Source organism: Macaca thibetana, chromosome 6, assembly GCF_024542745.1.
Source record: "Macaca thibetana thibetana isolate TM-01 chromosome 6, ASM2454274v1, whole genome shotgun sequence".
Lineage (NCBI taxonomy): Eukaryota > Metazoa > Chordata > Mammalia > Primates > Cercopithecidae > Macaca > Macaca thibetana.
In genome coordinates this window covers 68,774,041-68,794,375 of record NC_065583.1, presented here as the reverse complement: position 1 = coordinate 68,794,375, position 20,335 = coordinate 68,774,041, and the positions used below count along the sequence as shown (strand labels likewise).

The following is a 20,335-nucleotide window of genomic DNA, read 5'->3' as shown; positions in this document are numbered from 1 at the left end:
CCATGCCTTTATCAGTCTGTATAATTGACGTATTCAGAGCTTTAAAACAAAAAAGAAAAAAAGCTGTGAACTAAGAAAGCCTACACCATTTTTGCTTGTAATGATGTTAACTCCATGTTAACAGAGGTCATCTCAGAACAAGCATGAAACCGGCTCACATGATGCTGAGCGGCAGAATGAAGGTCAAGGAGTGGCAGAAATCAACATGGCAACTTCTGGTAATGGTCAGGTAAATAAATTATTTTATCGTATTTTTGAAATTATTTAAATATCAGAAAAGTATGAAGCAAGATGGTTCTCAGAATGATCTATAAATCTTACCTATTTTCTTAGTCCTGAATGCATATTTCCAGAAGCATTCAGTACCAGCGTGCTGTCATTTCTCTTTATTATGTCAACAATAATGCTGTAAAGATCTTCTAGACCTATTTCTGTGGCTGTAGTTTGTGTTTTAGTCTAAAATGATTGTGAGTAGTTTTTTTTTAATAACTCTAAGCTGCATTTTCGTTATATGTATGATTTGACCTAGTTATTTTTGCTTGCCTTGAATAGATTTGCTCTTTCACTAAGACATTCAATGTAAAGACATTTTTATGGGTTTTTTTAAGTTATAAAGGCTTTGTTATTTCCTGTTGTATTTAAAGATTATTTAAATCTAGAAATCCAAGTCTTACTGAAAAAGATAATTGTAATGCACACAAAAAAGTAAAGAGACATGGCCTAATTGTGCTTAACTATTACCACATCATTTTCAGCAAAATTATGAAAGTAAGCTTTTTTTTTTACACACAGAACTATTATCTTGTTATGCTACTATCAGTTGTCCATTAGATTTTTATTGAAATACAGCCCAATATGATAGAATTTTTCTTTAGGGTGTTCTGTATCCTCCATATTTTCTTCAGTGAATACGTTTATAGTGTAAATGAATGACTTTTTAAAAACAGAATTTCACTAAATTGTTCTTAAAGGTAATTTTTCTACTGTTGATACAGAAAATTTTCTTAGTCTCTCTAGGTTACTTTTGGTAGTATTGTTTTTAAGAATATGCTTCTATTAGTTCATTAAAATGTAAAGCTTAAAATGTCTTATTCTTAAGTATTTAAATTCGTTTTACTGAGTCAAAATAAACATACTTCATTCAGTGTTACTAGTTAGCATTATACTAGAAAACAAGTGGTAAATTAGGACAAAGGCAATTACATTTAAACAGCACATTTGAGTTGTTTATCTGTCTTTTGCCTAGGGAATTAGTTGGAACATTATATATTCCTACACATATGTAGGAGGAAGAAAAATTCAATCTTATATGACAGAAAAAAATATTTCCATAGGAATAGACCAACTCTTAGTGCTTTGGGTCATCTTCCAATTATTATGTACTTTGGAAACCTTACCTATCCAGTAAGCTGGCTATGATAAATTGGATCCATATTACACTTACTATATCAAAATAAATTCTAAGTAGATTAGATTTAAAGTCAAAATGAAAACTATTAAAAATATAAAAAAATTAGAAGAAAATGTGGGTAGCATTTTTATAATCATGATGTAGGTAGGAGACCCATAGAGAAAGGATTAATAGATTTCACATTACAGCACGAGACTTAGTATGCTGGGAAATCATAGCGAGACTCCAAAACAAATGACCAAGATCACATTATTTGCAAACATTTATGACATGTAAAAAGTTAAAATTCAAGATGCAAAAAACAGTATTTATATAACAACTATTTATTTAAATAGTATCTTAAAATGGTCTCACGCCATCGTAGAAGTAAAAAAATAGTAATTTTAAAAATAAAATTAAAATGAGCAAAGGACATGAACAGGAAATAAAAGAAGAAATTAAAATGACTTGTAAACATGGAAAGATGATCAACTTTACTAATCATGATATATAAATACAAATTAAAACTAAAATGAGATTTTGTGGGGGGGCCATTGGGTTGGCAAAGATCAATAACACTCAGTATTAGTAATGGTGAGCAAACAGGCATTCTCTTATATCACTTTTAATTGTATGACATGAAACAGCCTTTTGGGAGAGCAATTTTGTCAAATGCATCTAACATCATATATGATGTGCCTGTTGTGAAGCTCATCATTGCAACATCTAAGATTTTATGCTAATGAGATAATCAGTCAAGAGTAATCAGACATGTTTGAAGAGATTCATCATAATATTAACAATAGCAAAAAGTGAGAAATAACCTAAATGGACATTGGTCATAAATTGGTTAAATTATTAGTTAGTCAGCCGTAGGTTAGTTAAGTGGCTCTGGAGTCACCAAACGTAGGAAATCACACTCCCTCACTAACTAGCTTAGTAACAAAAAGTCTCTGAGCTTTAATGTTTCCTCTTTAGTAAAATAAAATGATGATAAAACCTCTACCTCATAGAACAGTTGGGAGAGTGAAATGCAAGATACACTTAACACAGTCCCTGGCATATAGTCAGTGCTTAGTAAAAGGTAACAGATGCTGTTGTTAACAATTGTTAATAATTATCTTTAAATTAACAAATATGTATTATATGCCAAATACTGTATTGGACTCTAGAATTGATAATTGAAGAGTACAGACAGTCCTTGGCCTCATGGAACCTATATGGTACATCCATGCAAATATTAAAAATGATAAATTACATCTCTGTTTAAAGATCTAATTTTTAGCCTTCAGCATTGCCTTTTCTAGTATATCCTCCATATTATAGTCAGTTATTCTTCTAAAACACAAATCTGATTATATCGCTTATTTGTTTAAACCTTTCAGTGGCTACTCACTTCACATATATTAGAATCCAGATTCTTCATGTTGCTTGCTCTTCCAAGAGTATCTCATAATATTTGCCCCCATTTCTCACCACTCCCTCAACTTCAACTTCTTCAGTTCCTTGAGTATGTCCAGGCCTTCCACAGGACATTCCTTTTGCCTAGAACTCTCTTCTGCTTCAGTTCATATTATATGTTTTACTCATCCTTCCCCACAATTTAAATGTCACTTCTTCCTGGACATTTTCCTTGTCTCCACCTACCTGGAATAAATAAATTACTCTTTGATACTCTGTATTCCTGCTCTCAAGAGTGCTTAGCACAATTTATCATTGGTTTAATTGTCTTCCTTCCTTTTTAAAGTCCTTTAAGCCACACCTGCTCCCCACTGTATGCCAGACAACTAATATATACCTGGCAGAGAGCATTTATGTTGAATATTAATAAATATTATCGACTTAGGTAATTATAACTTTTTTTCTGAGACGGAGTCTTGCTCCGTCGCCAGGCTAGAATGCAATGGTGCGATCTCAGTGCACTACAACCTCTGCCTCCCAGGTTCAAGCAATTCTCCTGCCTCAGCCTCCCGAGTAGCTGAGACTACAGGTGCCCACCACCATACCCAGCTAATTTTTGTATTTTTAGTAGATACAGGGTTTCACCGTGTTGACCAGGATAGTCTCAATCTCTCCACCTCGTGATCCGCCTGCGTCGGCCTCCCAAATTGCTGGCATTGCAAGCATGAGCCCCTGCGCCCGGCCAATTACGACTTTTTTAGTTTTAAAAAAGCAAGTGTGCTGGGCGTGGTGGCTTACACCTATAATCTCAACACTTAGAGAGGCCAAGCGGGAAGGATTGCTTGAGGGTAGAAGTTCGAGTTCAGCCTGGGCAACATAGGGAGACTTCGTCTCTACAAAAAAAAAATAAAAATTAGCCATGTGTGGTAGTCCCAGCTACTTGGGAGGCCATGTGGGAGGATCACTTGAGCCTGGGAGGTCAAGGCTGCAGTGGGCTATGATCACGCCACTGCATTCCAGCCTGGGTAACAGGGCAAAAAATATTTTTTAATTTTTATTTTTTGTCTAAAAAATAAAAATTTAAAAGCAAGTGTGTATGATCTCATTATACATATGTATGATGTGTGTATATGCATAGAGAAATGTGCGGGAGAATGTTCTTTAAAATGTTATCAATAGTTACCTCTGAGTGCTGGGATTTTTGTGGGTTTTACTTTCTTATTCTTTTGTGTATTTTTTATTTTTTGTAATGAACGTGTATTATTATAATTTATAACAACTAAAAACCATTTTCATTTTGGGAAAATAGAAGAAAGCACTGTCTTGATTTCCATTGTGTGGTAGTTTAGGTTGTCTTACTTCAGAGTCCTACCATGACATACATCATGTCTTTGATGTCAGTATAGGGATGGCAGAGAAGAAGATCTATTGAAAATAGTAAATCAGGGCCCGGTATTCATTCCTCCTTTAAGTGATGAACTCTGATAGTGCTATGGATTCAGAGGTAAACATAAGCATGTTTGTTTAGCAGTAGCAATCGTAGACTTGCCCACCAAATTGGTGTTTGTATGACACTAATGCTGCTAATACTATCTGGTTACTTTCAGTCACTGTTTTGTTTTTGTTTTTTTCTTTTTCTTTTTCTTTTTTATTATAATTTAAGTTCTAGGGTACATGTGCACAACGTGCAGGTTTGTTACATATATATACATGTGCCATGTTGGTGTGCTGCACCCATTAACTCGTCATTTCCATTAGGTATATCTCCTAATGCTATCCCTCCCCCCTCCCCCAACCCCACAACAGGCCCCGGTGTGTCATGTTCCCCTTCCTATGTCCAAGTGTTCTCATTGTTCAGTTCCCACCTATGAGTGAGAACATGCGGTGTTTGGTTTTCTGTTTTTGCGATAGTTTGCTGAGAATGATGGTTTCCAGCTGCATCCATGTCCCTACAAAGGACACGAACTCATCCTTTTTATGACTGCATAGTATTCCATGGTGTATATGTGCCATATTTTCTTAATCCAGTCTATCATTGATGGACATTTGGGTTGGTTCCAAGTCTTTGCTATTGTGAATAGTGCCGCAATAAACATATGTGTGCATATATCTTTATAGCAGCATGATTTATAATCCTTTGGGTATATACCCAGTAATGGGATGGCTGGGTCAAATGGTATTTCTAGTTCTAGATCCTTGAGGAATCGCCACACTGTCTTACGCTAATGGTTGAACTAGTTTACGGTCCTGCCAACAGTGTAAAAGTGTTCCTATTTCTCTGCATCCTCTCCAGTACCTGTTGTTTCCTGACTTTTTAATGATCGCCATTCTAACTGGTGTGAGATGGTATCTCATTGTGGTTTTTATTTGCATTTCTCTGATGGCTAGTGATGATGAGCATTTTTTCATGTGTCTGTTGGCTGCATAAATGTCTTCTTTTGAGAAGTGTTGTTCATATTCTTTGCCCACTTTTTGATGGGTTGTTTGCTTTTTTCTTGTAAATTTGTTTGAGTTTTTTGTAGGTTCTGGATATTAGCCCTTTGTCAGATGAGTAGATTGCAAAAATTTTCTCCCATTCTGTAGGTTGCCTGTTCATCTGATGGTAGTTTCTTTTGCTGTGCAGACGCTCTTTAGTTTAATTAGATCCCATTTGTCTATTTTGGCTTTTGTTGCCATTGCTTTTGGTGTTGTAGACATGAAGTCCTTGCCCATGCCTATGTCCTGAATGGTATTGCCTAGGTTTTCTTCTAGGGTTTTTATGGTTTTAGGTCTAACATTTAAGTCTCTAATCCATCTTGAATTAATTTTTGTGTAAGGTGTAAGGAAGGGATCCAGTTTCAGCTTTCTACTAATGGCTAGCCAGATTTCCTAGCACCATTTATTAAATAGGGAATCCTTTCCCCATTTCTTGTTTTTGTCAGGTTTGTCAAAGATCAGATGGTTGTAGATGTGTGGTATTATTTCTGAGGGCTCTGCTCTGTTCCATTGGTCTATATCTCTGTTTTGGTAATAGTACCATGCTGTTTTGGTTACTGTAGCCTTGTAATATAGTTTGAAGTCAGGTAGTGTGATGCCTCCAGCTTTGTTCTTTTGGCTTAGAACTGTCTTGGCAATGTGGGCTCTTTTTCGGTTCCATATGAACTTTAAAGTAGTTTTTTCCAATTCTGTGAAGAAAGTCATTGGTAGCCTAATGGGGATGGCATTGCATCTATAAATTACCTTGGGCAGTATGGCCATTTTCACAATACTGATTCTTCCTAATCGTGAGCATGGAATGTTCTTACATTTGTTTGTGTCCTCTTTAATTTCATTGAGCAGTGGTTTGTAGTTCTCCTTGAAGAGGTCCTTCGCATCCCTTGTAAGTTGGATTCCTAGGTATTTAATTCTCTTTGAAGCAATTGTGAATGGGAGTTCACTCATGATTTGGCTGTTTGTCTGTTATTGTTGTATATGAATGCTAGTGACTTTTGCACATTGATTTTGTATCCTGAGACTTTGCTGAAGTTGCTTATCAGCTTAAGGAGATTTTGGGCTGAGACGATGGGGTTTTCTAAATATACAATCATGTCTTCAGTCACTGTTTTAAAACAATATTGCAGCTATTCCGAGATCCTGATGTAAATGTGCGACCTGTATCTGTGGGACCGTGATTTGTTGTTCCAATAGTCCTTTCATCTAAATAGGATCTATACATATGACCGCCTCTTGGGATTGATTAGTTTGTTTTGTTTTATTATTTGCTCAAAAGACAGCCACCAACACTAACTGAAAATGAAAATCAGTCTCTTTGACTTTCTCAGGATCACAGCAGTGTGCTCTGCCAAAGTTTTGTCCTAGAGTAATTCTCTTCACCACCACGTGGGAGTGTATTCTACCCCTTCTCTCACCTGGTTTCCTGCCCACAATCATTCTCTTTGAAAAATCCTTCATTGGCTTCCCTTGATTGTTAGAAAAATGATAACCATTTATTGTGACTCAGGCAACTTGGCCCCTACCTATCTTGTCAGCTTTATGTCGCATCTTGCTCTCACATCTCCATACTGGCCTTCTCTCAGTACCTCATATTTACTGGGCCTTCTCCTACCACAGCCTGTACACATGTATAACTGTTTCATGTAGTGCTTGGTTCATCCCATTTTGCTCAGTTAGCACCAGTTCATGTGTGTCGGAGCTTAGGCACCAGTTTCTCAGAGAGGCTCGGCTAGATCAAATCTCACTATCATAGGCTGTCACAGCATGTTCCTCTCCTTTGAAGATTACTACATTTGCAGTTTTACATTAATTTGTGTGATGACTTGATTAGTATTTTTGTTTCCCCCACTAGACTGTAAGCTCCAGAATGGCACGGATTCTATCTAGTTTTGTTATTTTCATACCCCCACAGTCCCTGATAAATAGTAGATAACAATAAATATTTGGTGTGTGGAAGGCCGACTAATATCCCTGCTAAATAAAGGGTTTCTTGATCTGTTTTTACTCTCTCATGGAAGTTAAATGGAAGGAAAAGCTTAGGAGTAAATTATACAGGCCAGATCCCTGTTTGCTTAGCATATAACTATGTGTATAATTTATTAGTTGGTTCTCAACTTTATTTATTTATTTATTTATTTTTTGAGACAGGGTCTCAGTCTGTCACTGTACTCTGACTGGAGTACAGTGGTGCAGTCTCGGCTCATTGAAATCTCTGTCTCCCAGGCTGAAGCCATTCCTCCACCTCAGCCTCTTAGATAGCTGGGACCACAGGTGCATACCACTGCGCCTGGCTGATTTTTTAATTTTTTATAGAGACAGGATCTCACTGTGTTGTCCAGGCTGGTTTTCAATTCCCAAGCTCAAGTAATCCTCCAACATTCGCCTCCCAAAGTGCTGGGATTGGCTGGGCACCATGCTCACACATGTAATCCCAGCACTTTGGGAGGCTGAGATGGGTGGATCACTTGAGGTCAGGAGTTCGAGACCAGCCTGGCCAACATGACAAAACCTCGTTTCTACTAAAAATACAAAAATTAGCTGGGCTTGGTGGCATGCACCTGTAATCCCAGCTACTTGGGAGGCTGAGGCAGGAAAATCGCTTGAACCCAGGAGGTGGAGGTTGCGGTGAGTTGAGATTGTGCCACTGCACTCCAGCCTGGGTAACAGAGCAAGACTCTGTCTCAAGAAAAAAAAAAAAAAAAAAAAGGTAAAACCAAAGTGCTGGGACTGCAGGCGTGCACCACCATGCCCAGCCCTTGGAAAGTTCTATACGTCAGAGTGTTTCTATGACAATTATAATTTGACAGTTTACTATGGTAATTGTATGTTAGAGAGTTCTAGGTTTTTGTAATTTGTTATTTGGGGAATTTAAGAAATTAGTTTTTCCAGTACTTTTTATTCTTCTTATAAGTTACATTGTTACTTTTGAATCAACCTTATATAATTTTTTATATAAACATTATTTTTTATACTATACTAAAACTTACTTCTGTCATTTAATAATACTTCTGAGATATCTTTTCCTATCTATATATGGTTTATAGATATGGAAGTTTTTAATCCATTTTTTCTTTCACTATTTTTTCTTTTTTTCAAGCAACCCCAGCTTTTCTATTTGAAATTTAGAACCAGGTCTCTGGTAATAGCCAGTATATAATAATAAAGTTCAATTAAAAGTAGGAAAAAGATGGAATGATAGAAAAACCCACTCTGCTGCCACTGGTTTTTAAAACTTTTTCTTATGGAAAATTTTAAACATATACAAAGACAATAATATAGTGGTTCATATCCACATATAACCCATTCACTTTAACCTCCCAATTTACTTTTTAACAAGATTCCAGGCATCATCATCACTTCTTCCCTATTTCACTGTGTATTTACAAAAGATAAAAGTACTTATTAGAAATATATAACTGGCCAGGTGCGATGGCTCACACCTGTAATCTCAGCATTTCCGGAGGCTGGGGCGAGCGGATAACTTGAGGTCAGGAGTTCGAGACCAGCCTGGCCAACATGGTGAAACCCTGTCTCTACTGAAAATACAAAAATTAGCCGGGAGTGGTGGTGTGCACCTGTAGTCCCAGGTACTCGGGAAACTGAGGCAGGAGAGTCACTTGAATCCAGGAGGCAGAGGTTGCAGTGAACCAAGATAGCGCCACTGCACTCTGGCCTGGGCAAGAAAGTGAGACTCTGTCTCAAAAAAATTAAAAAATTAATAAATAACTGCAGTGCCATTATTACATCTCCAAAGACTCTGACAGTAATTGTTTTAATAGCATCATCTATCCAGTCAGTATTCAAACTTGTAGTTGTTTCATGTCTTTTTCACAGTTTATTTGCCTCAGGGTCCAGATAAGGTCCGTGAATAGGAATTAGTGTATCTCTGATGTCATTCTAATCTGTATGTTCCTTCTTTTTGTTTTATGGACACTTAGTTATTGAAGAACTAAAGTTGTTTTTCTTTTTTCTTTATGGTTTCCTGGCGTTTTATTTTTGTTTTTGTTTTTTTAGTCAGGATCTCACTCTGTCACCCAGGCTAGAGTGCGGTGGCACAATGACAGCTCACTGCAGCCTTGAACACCTGGGCTCAAGCAATCCTCTCTAGTAGCTGGCACTATAGGTGCTCACCACCATGCCCTAGGCCTCCCTCTGTTCCCCAGGCTGGTCTTGAACTCAAACTGATCTCAAGCAGCCCTTCTGCCTCAGCCTCCTGAGTTGCTGGGATTACAGGTGTGAGCCATCATGCCTGGCTTCCAAAGGTTTTTTTTTATAGTGTCTCATACTCTCGGTTTTGCTGATAACTCCCCATGATATACTTCAACATGTTTCTTTATAATCTGTATGTCCTATAAATTAGTAGATTTCAGTATCTGAGAATATTCAAGAAGTAGAATCAGTCAAGCTTAGGGATTGGATATGAGTGTTTAGGGGGAAGGAGAAGTCAAGAATTACTCCTAGGTTTCTGTTAGGCAGCTAGAAGGGTAGTGATGCAATTTAGTAATAACGCTAGATAAGGAGGAGGTTTGTGAGAGAAAATAAGAGTCTAGTTTTGAAAAAATGTTAAGTTTAACTTTAAAGATGTTAGGTCTGAGACATCAAAGCAGAAATGCAGCTGGGTGCAGTAGCTCACGCCTGTAATCCCAGCACTTTCGGAAGCAAAGGCAGGTGAATCACTTGAACCCAAGAGTTTGAGACCAGTCTCGGCAACATAGGGAGACCCTGTCTCTACAAAAAATACAAAAAGAAAAAAAAAAAATTACTCACGCGTGGTGGCATGTGCCTGCAGTCCCAGCTACTTGGGAGGCCGAGGTGGATTATCTGACCCTGGAAGGTCAAGACTGCAGTGAGCTGAAATCATGCCACTGCACTCCAGCCTAGGCAACAGAGTGAAACCCTGTCTCAAAAAAATAAACACACAAAGTAGAAATATGAGGTAGGCTATTAGATTTGGAATTGAGAGGAAGGGTAAAGAATTGGTAATTAAAGGTATTAAAGATTTTTACATCCCCAGTGAGTATACAGTGAGAAGATGAATACCTAGGCTAAATATCCAAAGCAGTAGAATAATATTGTTCCAAAAAAGAGGGAAAAGTTAACAATTTCCACAACTGCCACGAGGACTAAAAAATCACCTTGGGTTTCACCAAAAAAAAAAAAAAAAAAAAAATGTTCATTGCTGATCTTGTCAAATGCAATTTCCTTGGGCCTTCTTTCCTACTATATTATATTGGAGTGAGCTGAAGTTAAATGGAAGGTTAAAAAGTAGAAGAGAAGCAGCCAGGCATGATGGCTCACACCTATAATCCAGCACTTTGGGAGGCCGAGATGGGCAGATCATGAGGTCAGGAGATCAAGACCGTCCTGGCCAACATGGTGAAACCCGTCTCTACTAAAAATACAAAAATTAGCTGGGCATGGCAGCATGTGCCTGTAATCCCAGCTACTCGGGAGGCTGAGGCAGGAGAATCGCTTGAACCCGGGAGTCAGAAGTTGCAGTGAGCCGAGGTCCTGCCACTGCACTTCAGCCTGGCGACAGAGCAAGACTCTATCTGAAAACAAAAAGTAGAAGAAAGCAATTTTAGCTAACTGTAAAGATGTCTAGATGTGAACTGCCCAAGAGAGAAAAGATCATTAACTGATACAGACTATAAGTTTGAGAGAAAATTTGTTTCTGTTTTTTAAGATAGAAAAGATGAGGATGTTTGAATGCTGATGGAAAGGAGCCAGTAGAGAAGAGTTGAAGATCACTAAGATCAAAGAGAAATGAGAGAAAGGATCCAGAGCACATCTAAAGGGATGGACCTTAGATAGGAGGAGGGGAACTCTGATTTCACAGCAGAAGGTGGAGATGGATATATATGCAGGTAATTTTAAGGTTCTGGTTAGCAAGAAGTTGAGGAAATTTTGTCTGTTGGCTTCTATTTTTCTATAAAGTAGAAGTTATATGCAGTAAGAGAAGAAGAGCCACAGTTTTGTATAATACAAAATGAAGGATATCAGAAATAGCCAAAGAAAGGAGAGCTGACAAGGGAAACAAAAAGATGGCAGTTATGGCATGGAGGGTCTAGGTATATTGGTGACCATAAATGTATATCGACAGCATCCTAGCGAGTTACATAAGTTTCTCACATGCTCACATTTCTTGAATGCTGCCCGGCACTTCATGTCAGGGTGTAGAGAAAACAGACAGTTGGATTCATCTGTAGTTGCAATGTTTCCAGACAAGTGGGATAGAATAACTGCAGTGCAAAGCTGTTAAAAACTAGGAAGAGAATTATGAAAGTGATAACCAAAAGAAATCCAACCTGAAATATATAGAAATATGTTGGATTTACTAGTCATTTCAAAGAAGCAATGTCTTACTTGTGGTCAGGAGTTTGAGACCAGCTTGGTCAACATGGTGAAACCCTGTCTCTACTAAAAATACAAAAATTAGCCAGGAGTGGTGGCACATGCCTATAATCCCAGCTACTCTGGAGGCTGAGGCAGGAGAGTCACTTGAACCTGGGAGCCAGAGCTGGTAGTGAGCTGAGATCATACCACTGCACTGTAGCCTGGGCAACAGAGCAAGACTCCATCTCAAAAAAAAAAAAAAAAAAAAAAAGCAACGTCTTAGAGAAAGTTGAAGACCAGGAAATAAAAGGAGCATGAAGTAAAAAGTTGAGGATGTATGGGTATTTATAAAGCATTTAGCGTGGATTCTACAGGAAGGTTGGATAGGAAAAAGGACAGTGGGAAATAGGGTCTCACACAGTTTGACACTGAGAGTCAGGAATGATACAGCAAGTGCTTCTATCTTTGGACAGTGAGCAAGGCTGATTCAAGGGATGTGCAATCATGACTGACTGAGCAGGTCTTGAGGTTGTGAGAAAGTCCATCACACTCAAGTTTCTTCAGAATTTAGTTATGAGTTGGGTGGGAAACAATTCTTAGGAAGTTATTAACCATTTCTTGTGGATAGGGAGACTCTGGTCCCTCTGAAAGTCACTCTGAAAGAAGTTGGCTCAGGTCTAGCCTTAATAAAACACCTAAGAAAGATTCTCATGGACCAAGTTCTAGGCTCATAGAGAGTACGGGTATGTGTACCCCTTGGTATCTCCTAATAATAAATACATCTAAATTTCTCCTGAGACAGATGGGGAATGAGGAGTGTCTCAAAATCCAGAAGCTACATAGGAAGATAACTAAGACTGAAGCTTAGAAAATATTTGGTGTCTACACTGAAATGAATGTCAGAAACATGTTTTATTGTGGAAACAAGTTTTCCCTTGTTTCGTAATTAAACCTCCTGTTTTCTTTTGTTTCAAGTAGTACATTAGTTAGCTATTGCTGCATAACAAATTGCCCCCAAAACTTAACAGCATTACTAGACATTTATTTTTGCTTCTATGGATCACAAATCCTGGTGCAGCTGAGCTGCCTGTCTCTGGTTCAGGGTTTCCCACAAGACTTCAGGGTATTGGCTGGGGCTGCAGTCATCTCAGGGCATAACTGGAGGATCTGCTTCTAAGCTCACTTATGGCTATTGAAGGCCTCAGATCCTCATTGGGTGTCAGCCAGAGAGACATCAGTTCTTTGTTACATGGGCCTCACCACAGGGCAGTTCACAGCATAGTAACTGGCTTCCCTCAGAGGGAACAAGAGAGGTGCCCAAGATGGAAGCCACGTCTTTGTAACCTTACCTTGAGAGTGCTTCTCATCACTTCTGTAGCATTTTATTCACTAGAAGCAAGTCACTAAATCTAGCCAAGACTAAAGGGGAAGGAATTGCAAAAGGGCATGAATACCAGGAGGCAAAGATCTATCTCGGAGGCTACCTACAAACAGTAAAGATATTTAGACATCTTCAAAGATTGTGTGTTTGCTTCAGGACAAAGACTCATTTCCCTTCTATAGACCAAGAAAAAGGTTCCTTGTCTGAATTTACTAAAAAAGCCCCAACTATCCTCCTTAGCCTGAGTCTCGGTCCCTCAGATCTACCTCTATTAACTACAACCAGAGTGAGCTCCTTATGTTCAGATTTATTTGTAGTTCTCCCTCCCCTTCCTCTCCACACACACACAAACACAAATATACCATGTTCTTTCTGACCCTTGCTTATGCCTCTGCCTCTGCCTGGGCTGCCTTGTGGCTAATCTCCCTCATTCTTATTATTAACTAAATTACTCCTCATGGTTCAAGTCCAAATTCAGATGCCACTTTTTCAGGAACCAAGACTGAATTGTGCGTCTTCCTGTGTGTTCATACAGTTTCTGTCAAAGCACTTACCCACACGTATTTTCATGTTCAGCTTCTCATCTAGATACTGTGTGTAGTGTGGTTGAGAATGTCTTAGTTCTATCCCTGGTGACTAGCATACTACCTGGAAAGTAGCAGGGGCTCGGGCAATATTTGTTGCTTGGTTGCATGTGGATTTAAAGACCATTCCAGAAGCAGTCAATAGCTGGTGGCAGTGGAAAGAGATGTAAGATGAGTCTTTCCTTGATGCCTCTTTTCCCTTCCCTAAGGAGGATTAGTAATTAGTTTTGTCCTAGAAGTGTCCCTGAAGCGTCAAGAGTCCAGACCCACAAAGGAAGTAGAGACTGGAAAGGGGAGCCACTCTGGTCTCTGAGCTAGTATTCTCAGTCCAACCCCAGACTTCTCTATGTGAATATGAATAAAATGAAGAATGGATTTTCTTGCTTTTATATGGGGACATATTTTTTAAAACCTCTCAAGTTAGGATTTTTTAAAGATCACTTTTATTGAAGAAAGATTAGTGTGTGATAAAATGTATCCATTTTAAGTGTACAGTTGAATGAGTTTTGACAAATGTAGTTTTCTCTTAAAAATGCTGATCTAAAATAGCTAATTATTGTGAATAATGGTCTAAAATAGTTTTGTGCACTAGTCAGGAAAACCTCACCTTAGCTTATAACATGACTTATACAGAAGTTCTAAGCAGCCCTCATAAAAAATAACTTTGGAGTATCACGTATTTAAGGACTTTATAACAAATTTATAACAAATTTGAACAAGGAATTTATGAAGAATTCAGAAATCTCTGTATGAGCACTTAATTATTAGGTAAAAATCCTGACAAATCACTTAGGAATGCATTGTTAGCAGTTTCCTATGTTGTCTACCAAAGTGGAAATTAACTGGCAAACAGTTTAGGTTGCTAGCTAACAGAGAAGGAAAGTTTCTAATACGTCACCATAGCTAGGCTCATAGGCTCATTCCTATAGTCCCAGCTACTCTGGAGGCTGAGGTGAGTGGATCACTTGAGCCCAAGAGTTCAAGGCCAGCCTGGGAAACATAGTGAAACCTCATCTCTAAAAAAAAGAAAGACAGAAAAAGAAAAAATCACCAAAAGTGAAGTTTATGCACAAAAGGAAATTATAAGGTGTGTTGGTTCCAAAATTCTACCCCTTGTACCCTCTAGAGTAGGAGGTGCCATCTCACGGTCCTCAGAACCTTTTACTCCCATTGTGGTTTTCTCTTTCCCTTCTCCAATTAGCCAGAGCATATATATCTGAAAGACAATTCGAATGATGTCCTGCATCTTGACATTCTTATGGATTTTACTAATAGCTCCTCATTTATTTATAATTCAACAAATATTTTGTGGATACCTACTAATCCTAAGATCACCCTTGGTACTAAGAATGCAGCAGTGAACAGAATAAAGTTTCTGTCCTCAAATAACTTACATTTTAGCTTTTCGTTTTGCAAGGTTGAGAACTGCAAAAGAGTGCCTGCAAATATTGCTGACACTATTCTTAGAGTCATTTCCTTAATTATTAATGAATGGATTTAGCTATGGGGTCCCAGATATTTATCTGCAACTCCAGCTCCTGTCCAGAGTTGCATCCTATGTTTTCAGATGCCCACTGGGCATTCTTACTGGATGTCAGATTCAAAGGTGAGCTCAGTTCCCAAATGAAAGCCATCGTTTATTTCTGGGTTTCCAATATCCATTAATAGCATCATTACTTATCCATTTATCCAAGCTTGGCACCTCCAAGTTGTCCTTGACTCCCAGCCTCTTTACTCACATCCAGTCAAGTTATTCAAGTCAATTAATTTGACCCCCTGAATATCCTTCAAGAGCATCCCCACTTCTCTGTTACCACTGCCTTAGTTTGTGCCCTCAGAACCACTCAACTACTGAAAATACCCACTCCCTCATTTCCTACCTGTGATCTCTCCATGCTGTTTTTAAGACATAATTCTGATTGTACCGTTCTCCTGCCTGAAGTCCAGTGACTCCACAGCTTGACAGCAACGTCTTTGAAATGACACAAGATACTTATTGATTTAACCCAATCTTTATCTCTGACCATACACCTTGTGTTCTATTCACGTTACATTGGAACACTCCACGCTCTCCATATTTGTACCTTTGCACAGTCTCTTCCATCAGTCAGTCTCCTGTCACAAAATGCCTACCTTAACTGTTACTGATTTTATACAGCCTCTAATAGTCCCTAAGCAGTAATTTCTTTCTTCCTGTTTTCCTTCAGTATTTTGTTCATTCTTCTACTGTGGTGTTTATATTATATTGCACTGCAGTCATTTATTTTTTTCATGTCTTTCTCCAGTAAAAGTTTCAAACAGCCCTTTCTAAACTGTGAGATCTTAGAGAACTCGGACTATAGCAAATTCATACTTAGTTTTCTGGCAATTTGGAGCATTTCAGAATTTGAACATTCCTTCACTGCTTTTCATCAGTGAACTTATCTGAATGTGGTTTTATTTATTTTGATCTATGAAAAATTACTACCCTAGAATTTCTTCAGTCTTTGGTTAAGTCCATACTGCAGTTTAATGCTCATATGCAAGAAATCCTCTTTTCTTTAGTTTTTCTCTAAAATATACTTAGTAAGCTTATAGGTAAAAAATAGTTTGAACAGTTATAATGGTCATACTTTTTATGATGTATTTATTTCTTTATCATAAAGACACTTCATTTGGAGTACCTTAACATGAAGTTATCTGTATTTACCTATAGTCTAAATTATACTATCTATAATTTGCTTAATTTTTAGGGTTCAACTACACGAATGGACCACGAAACAGCCAGTGTTTTGAGTTCTAGTAGCACACACTCTGCACCTCGAAGGCTGACAAGTCATCTGGGAACCAAGGTAACAGAAGATTAGAAACCCTGGTCACTAATGCCATGAATACTTTGCTAAGACATTCTTGGCCAGGTGCAGTGGCTCACACCTGTAATCCCACCAAGGCAGGTGGATCACTTGAGGCCAGGAGTTCAAGACCAGCCTGGGCAACATATCAAAACCCCATCTCTACTAAAAATACAAAAATTAGCCGGCGTGGTGGCACACACCTGTGGTCCCAGCTACTTAGGAGGCTGAGGCATGAGAATAGTTTGAACCCAGGAGGCAGAGGTTACAGTGAGCTGAGATTACACCACTTTCTAGTGGAGAATTCTGATTCACAGTCTCTTAAAGAAATGACATCTTTTTATACAAAGAAGCATAAACAAAGGAAAAATCAGGATTATAAAGAGTGCCAGATTACCTAATTTTTAATTCTTTTTCAGTCTTTCCATCCACTTATCTGCAAGAATACTGAGTTCCAACCAAACTGGCTCACTTCCTTCTTCGTGAACACTCCCTGTGACTTTACACCTCCCTTCCTTGCCTGCACTGGTGGGGACCACCATAAATGTCTGTCAGAATCCTAGCCAGCCTTCAAAACTCTTCTTGGGCTTTGCTTTTTTACAAAACATTTTCTGATTCCCAAGGTCCTCTTACCTCCCCATGTGATCCATCTACCTCATTTGAATCACTAACAATTTGCATGAACCTGCCTTTTGGAAATAAAGAAATGTTTTTTTACTTGTCTTTTGCTGTGTCTAAGATGGTGCCTGCACGTGAGTAAATATGTATTGAGGTGAATGGAAAAGTTGTTGAAGTTGAGTGTTATTTCATGCTGATAAGTGAGTTTCATTAGAGTATCTTTCTTAGATGCTAGCAAATATTTTAGGATTTGGGAATAGTGTTTGAAAAGAAAATACTTACTTTAGACCAGATGTGGTAGCTCACGCCTGTAATCCCAGAAATTTGGAAGGCTGAAGTGGGTGCATCACATGAGGCCAGGAGTTCAAAACCAGCCTGACCAACATGGTGAAACTCCATCTCTACTAAAAATACACAATTAGCTGGGCGTGGTGGCACATGGCTGTAATCCCAGTTACTCGAGAGGCTGAGGCAGGAGAATTGCTTGAACCTGGGAGGCAGAGGTTGCAATGAGCCGAGATTGCACCATTGCACTCCAGCCTGGGGAATAAGAGCAAAACTCCATTTCAAAAAAAAAGAGGAAAATATAGTTACTTTATTATTTTAAAGTCAGAGATTTTATTTTATTATTTTTTATTTTTTGAAACAGAGTCTTGCTCTGTTGCCCAGGCTGGAGTACAGTGGCACGATCTTGGCTCACTGCAACCTCCACCTCCTGGGTTCAAGCGATTCTCCTGCCTCCGCCTCCTGAGTAGCTGGGATTACAGGTGCATGCCACCACGCCTGGCTAATTTTTTTTGTATTTTTAGTAGAGATGGGGTTTCGCCATGTTGGCCAGGCTGGTCTCGAACACTTGACCTCAGGTGATGCACCCATCTCTGGCTCCCAAAGTGCTGGGATTACAGGCGTGAGCGACTGCACCCGGCCCGTCAGAGATTTTTAAATTAACTAAGATGAAATGAAATTCTGCTATTACTAAACAATATAGTTTTAGTTAACTCGAATTCCATTAATTGTTTTCACAGCATACTCTGTATACTCTTTCTTTACTGTAAATAATATAATAGCTCTTGGGAAATGTATTACTGAAATAACTAATGTTGATTTAAGTAATGATTTTAGAATAATCAATGATATTCTCACTATGAGGCTTAATCCTGTTTATACTTCTTGGAACCTCTTATATGCCAGTAACTGTGCCAGGAGTTGTGTGTACATTATCTCTGGTCCCCTCCAAAATTCTGTGAAGTATTCATATTTCTCTAAATGAGAAAACAAGCAAAAAAAGTTTTAGGCATGGAAATTTAATTCCAGATCTGTCTAACCTCAACATGTAGTTTTTACTGTAAAAAAAATCTTGAATATTCAAGAGCACTATTGTATGAAAACTGGCAATTAGAATACTGTTTCTTTTTGAAGTCATTTATGCATGATAATATTAAGACCCTAGTATGTATTTTGAATGCCAGCTACTGTCCTATACATGTATTATTTTATTTCAGGTTAATGGAGAAAACATTGTTAGGTAGGTAAATTTCTCCATTTTGCAGCTCAGAAAACTGAGGCTCAGAGAAATCAAATAGCTTGACAATAATAGCACCACAGCTTGCTCCTAAGAGGTGGAGCCAAAATTTGAGCCTAGCTCCAATGAAAACCCATTTATCCACAGTCCTATACTGCCTTCCTAAAATTTTCATATCTAAAGGTATGTGTGTATTTACACATTTAAAGCAGCATTTCTAAACCTCAGCACTATTGGCTGGATAATTCTTTGTTGCGTTGTAGAATGTATAGTAACATCCCTGGTGCTTACCCACTAGATTGCCCTAAACTACCTGTCCTGCAATTGTGACAACCAAAAATGTCTCCAAGATGTTGTCAAATATGTCCTGATGGGGGCAAAATTGCCCCGAATTGAGAACCACTGAGTTATGGAGATGATGCATTCTTTATATAATAGCCTCTTCTTTTATGTAATACCCTGTAGCTTTAAAATGAGTGGACCATGGTCCAGGATAACTGGGTGCCATTTTCCTGTTTCTAATCGGCTTCTAGGTAAATACTTAGAATTTATTGTCAGAGAGTAATTAGTACTTACTGGTTGCTTTTTTAAAAACTGACTACAAATCCCGGCTCTCACTCTGTATGATCATGGCATTTTCCTTTTTATGACAAAACATTTTTAAATTTATAATCATATAATTTTAACAATATTATCATCTGACGAGAATTAATGATTGCTGAGAATTAGTACTTACAATTGTTGCAGAAATGTTTTCTATTTATTGCTTATGGGTATAGATTAAAAGAAATAAGATAAAATTTTAAATTCTGTAGAGAATTTAACTAAACTGCATTCTCTATGTGTGTGAAATCAGTTGTTTTTCCCTGATTATAGTCAGTGGATTAGCACCAACTGATCTAGGCAAACAGCACTAACAGTTAGTGAGTATGCAAAAACCTACTTTTTCTTTTAATACTGTATTTTACCACTCATATTATTTACTCACATAAACAAACTGGTGATGATACATAGATTTTGAAATAACACTGATTACTTCATCCTGGAAAGGTTTTCGGGTTTTTTTTTTGGGGGGGGGTTGTTTTGTGTTTTTAGAGTTACAGTAAATATCCCATTCATCACTTAATTGGTTTTTGGCTTTTGGATATTAAAGTCATAATTTTGTTTCTAAACTCATTTGGCCCACAGGTGGAAATGGTGTATTCATTGTTGTCAATGCTTGGTACTCATGATAAGGATGATATGTCGCGAACTTTGCTAGCTATGTCTAGCTCCCAAGACAGCTGTATATCCATGCGACAGTCTGGATGTCTTCCTCTCCTCATCCAGCTTTTACATGGCAATGACAAAGACTCTGTATTGTTGGGAAATTCCCGGGGCAGTAAAGAGGCTCGGGCCAGGGCCAGTGCAGCACTCCACAACATCATTCACTCACAGCCTGATGACAAGAGAGGCAGGCGTGAAATCCGAGTCCTTCATCTTTTGGAACAGATACGTGCTTACTGTGAAACCTGTTGGGAGTGGCAGGAAGCCCATGAACAAGGCATGGACCAGGACAAAAATCCAAGTATGTTCTCTTTGGTGTACATCATAGTGCATGTTTCAAAGCAAATGTGAGATTTTTAAATAGAAAACATTTTTAGTTAATATGCTGTCTTTATGACTAAGAGGAGGAAATTCACATCAGCCATTTGTGCTACTATCATGTTTAAAAGATTAAGTCTGTATTTCCCTAGAAAAATTTAGCAAAGGAAATGTTATGTGCACTACTATAAGAACAGTAAGTCAAGAGAAATTTAT

General features: G+C 38.2%; 2 protein-coding genes across 16 annotated transcripts in view; both read left to right on the top strand.

Moving 5' to 3' along the window:
* The window catches only part of SRP19 (signal recognition particle 19), an 823,764-nt gene that overhangs the window by 720,793 nt on the left and 82,636 nt on the right, over positions 1–20,335 (top strand). The window lies entirely within an intron of this gene.
* The window catches only part of APC (APC regulator of WNT signaling pathway), a 143,417-nt gene that overhangs the window by 96,505 nt on the left and 26,577 nt on the right, over positions 1–20,335 (top strand). For 8 of the 15 annotated variants that reach the window (XM_050793021.1, XM_050793017.1, XM_050793025.1 and 5 more), the window contains 3 exons: positions 125–229; positions 16,297–16,395; positions 19,724–20,102. In XM_050793021.1, coding sequence (XP_050648978.1) covers positions 125–229; positions 16,297–16,395; positions 19,724–20,102 — 583 coding nt within the window. The remainder of the gene's footprint in view (positions 1–124; positions 230–16,296; positions 16,396–19,723; positions 20,103–20,335) is intronic. The other 7 variants (XM_050793029.1, XM_050793026.1, XM_050793032.1 and 4 more) reach the window with 1 other exon arrangement.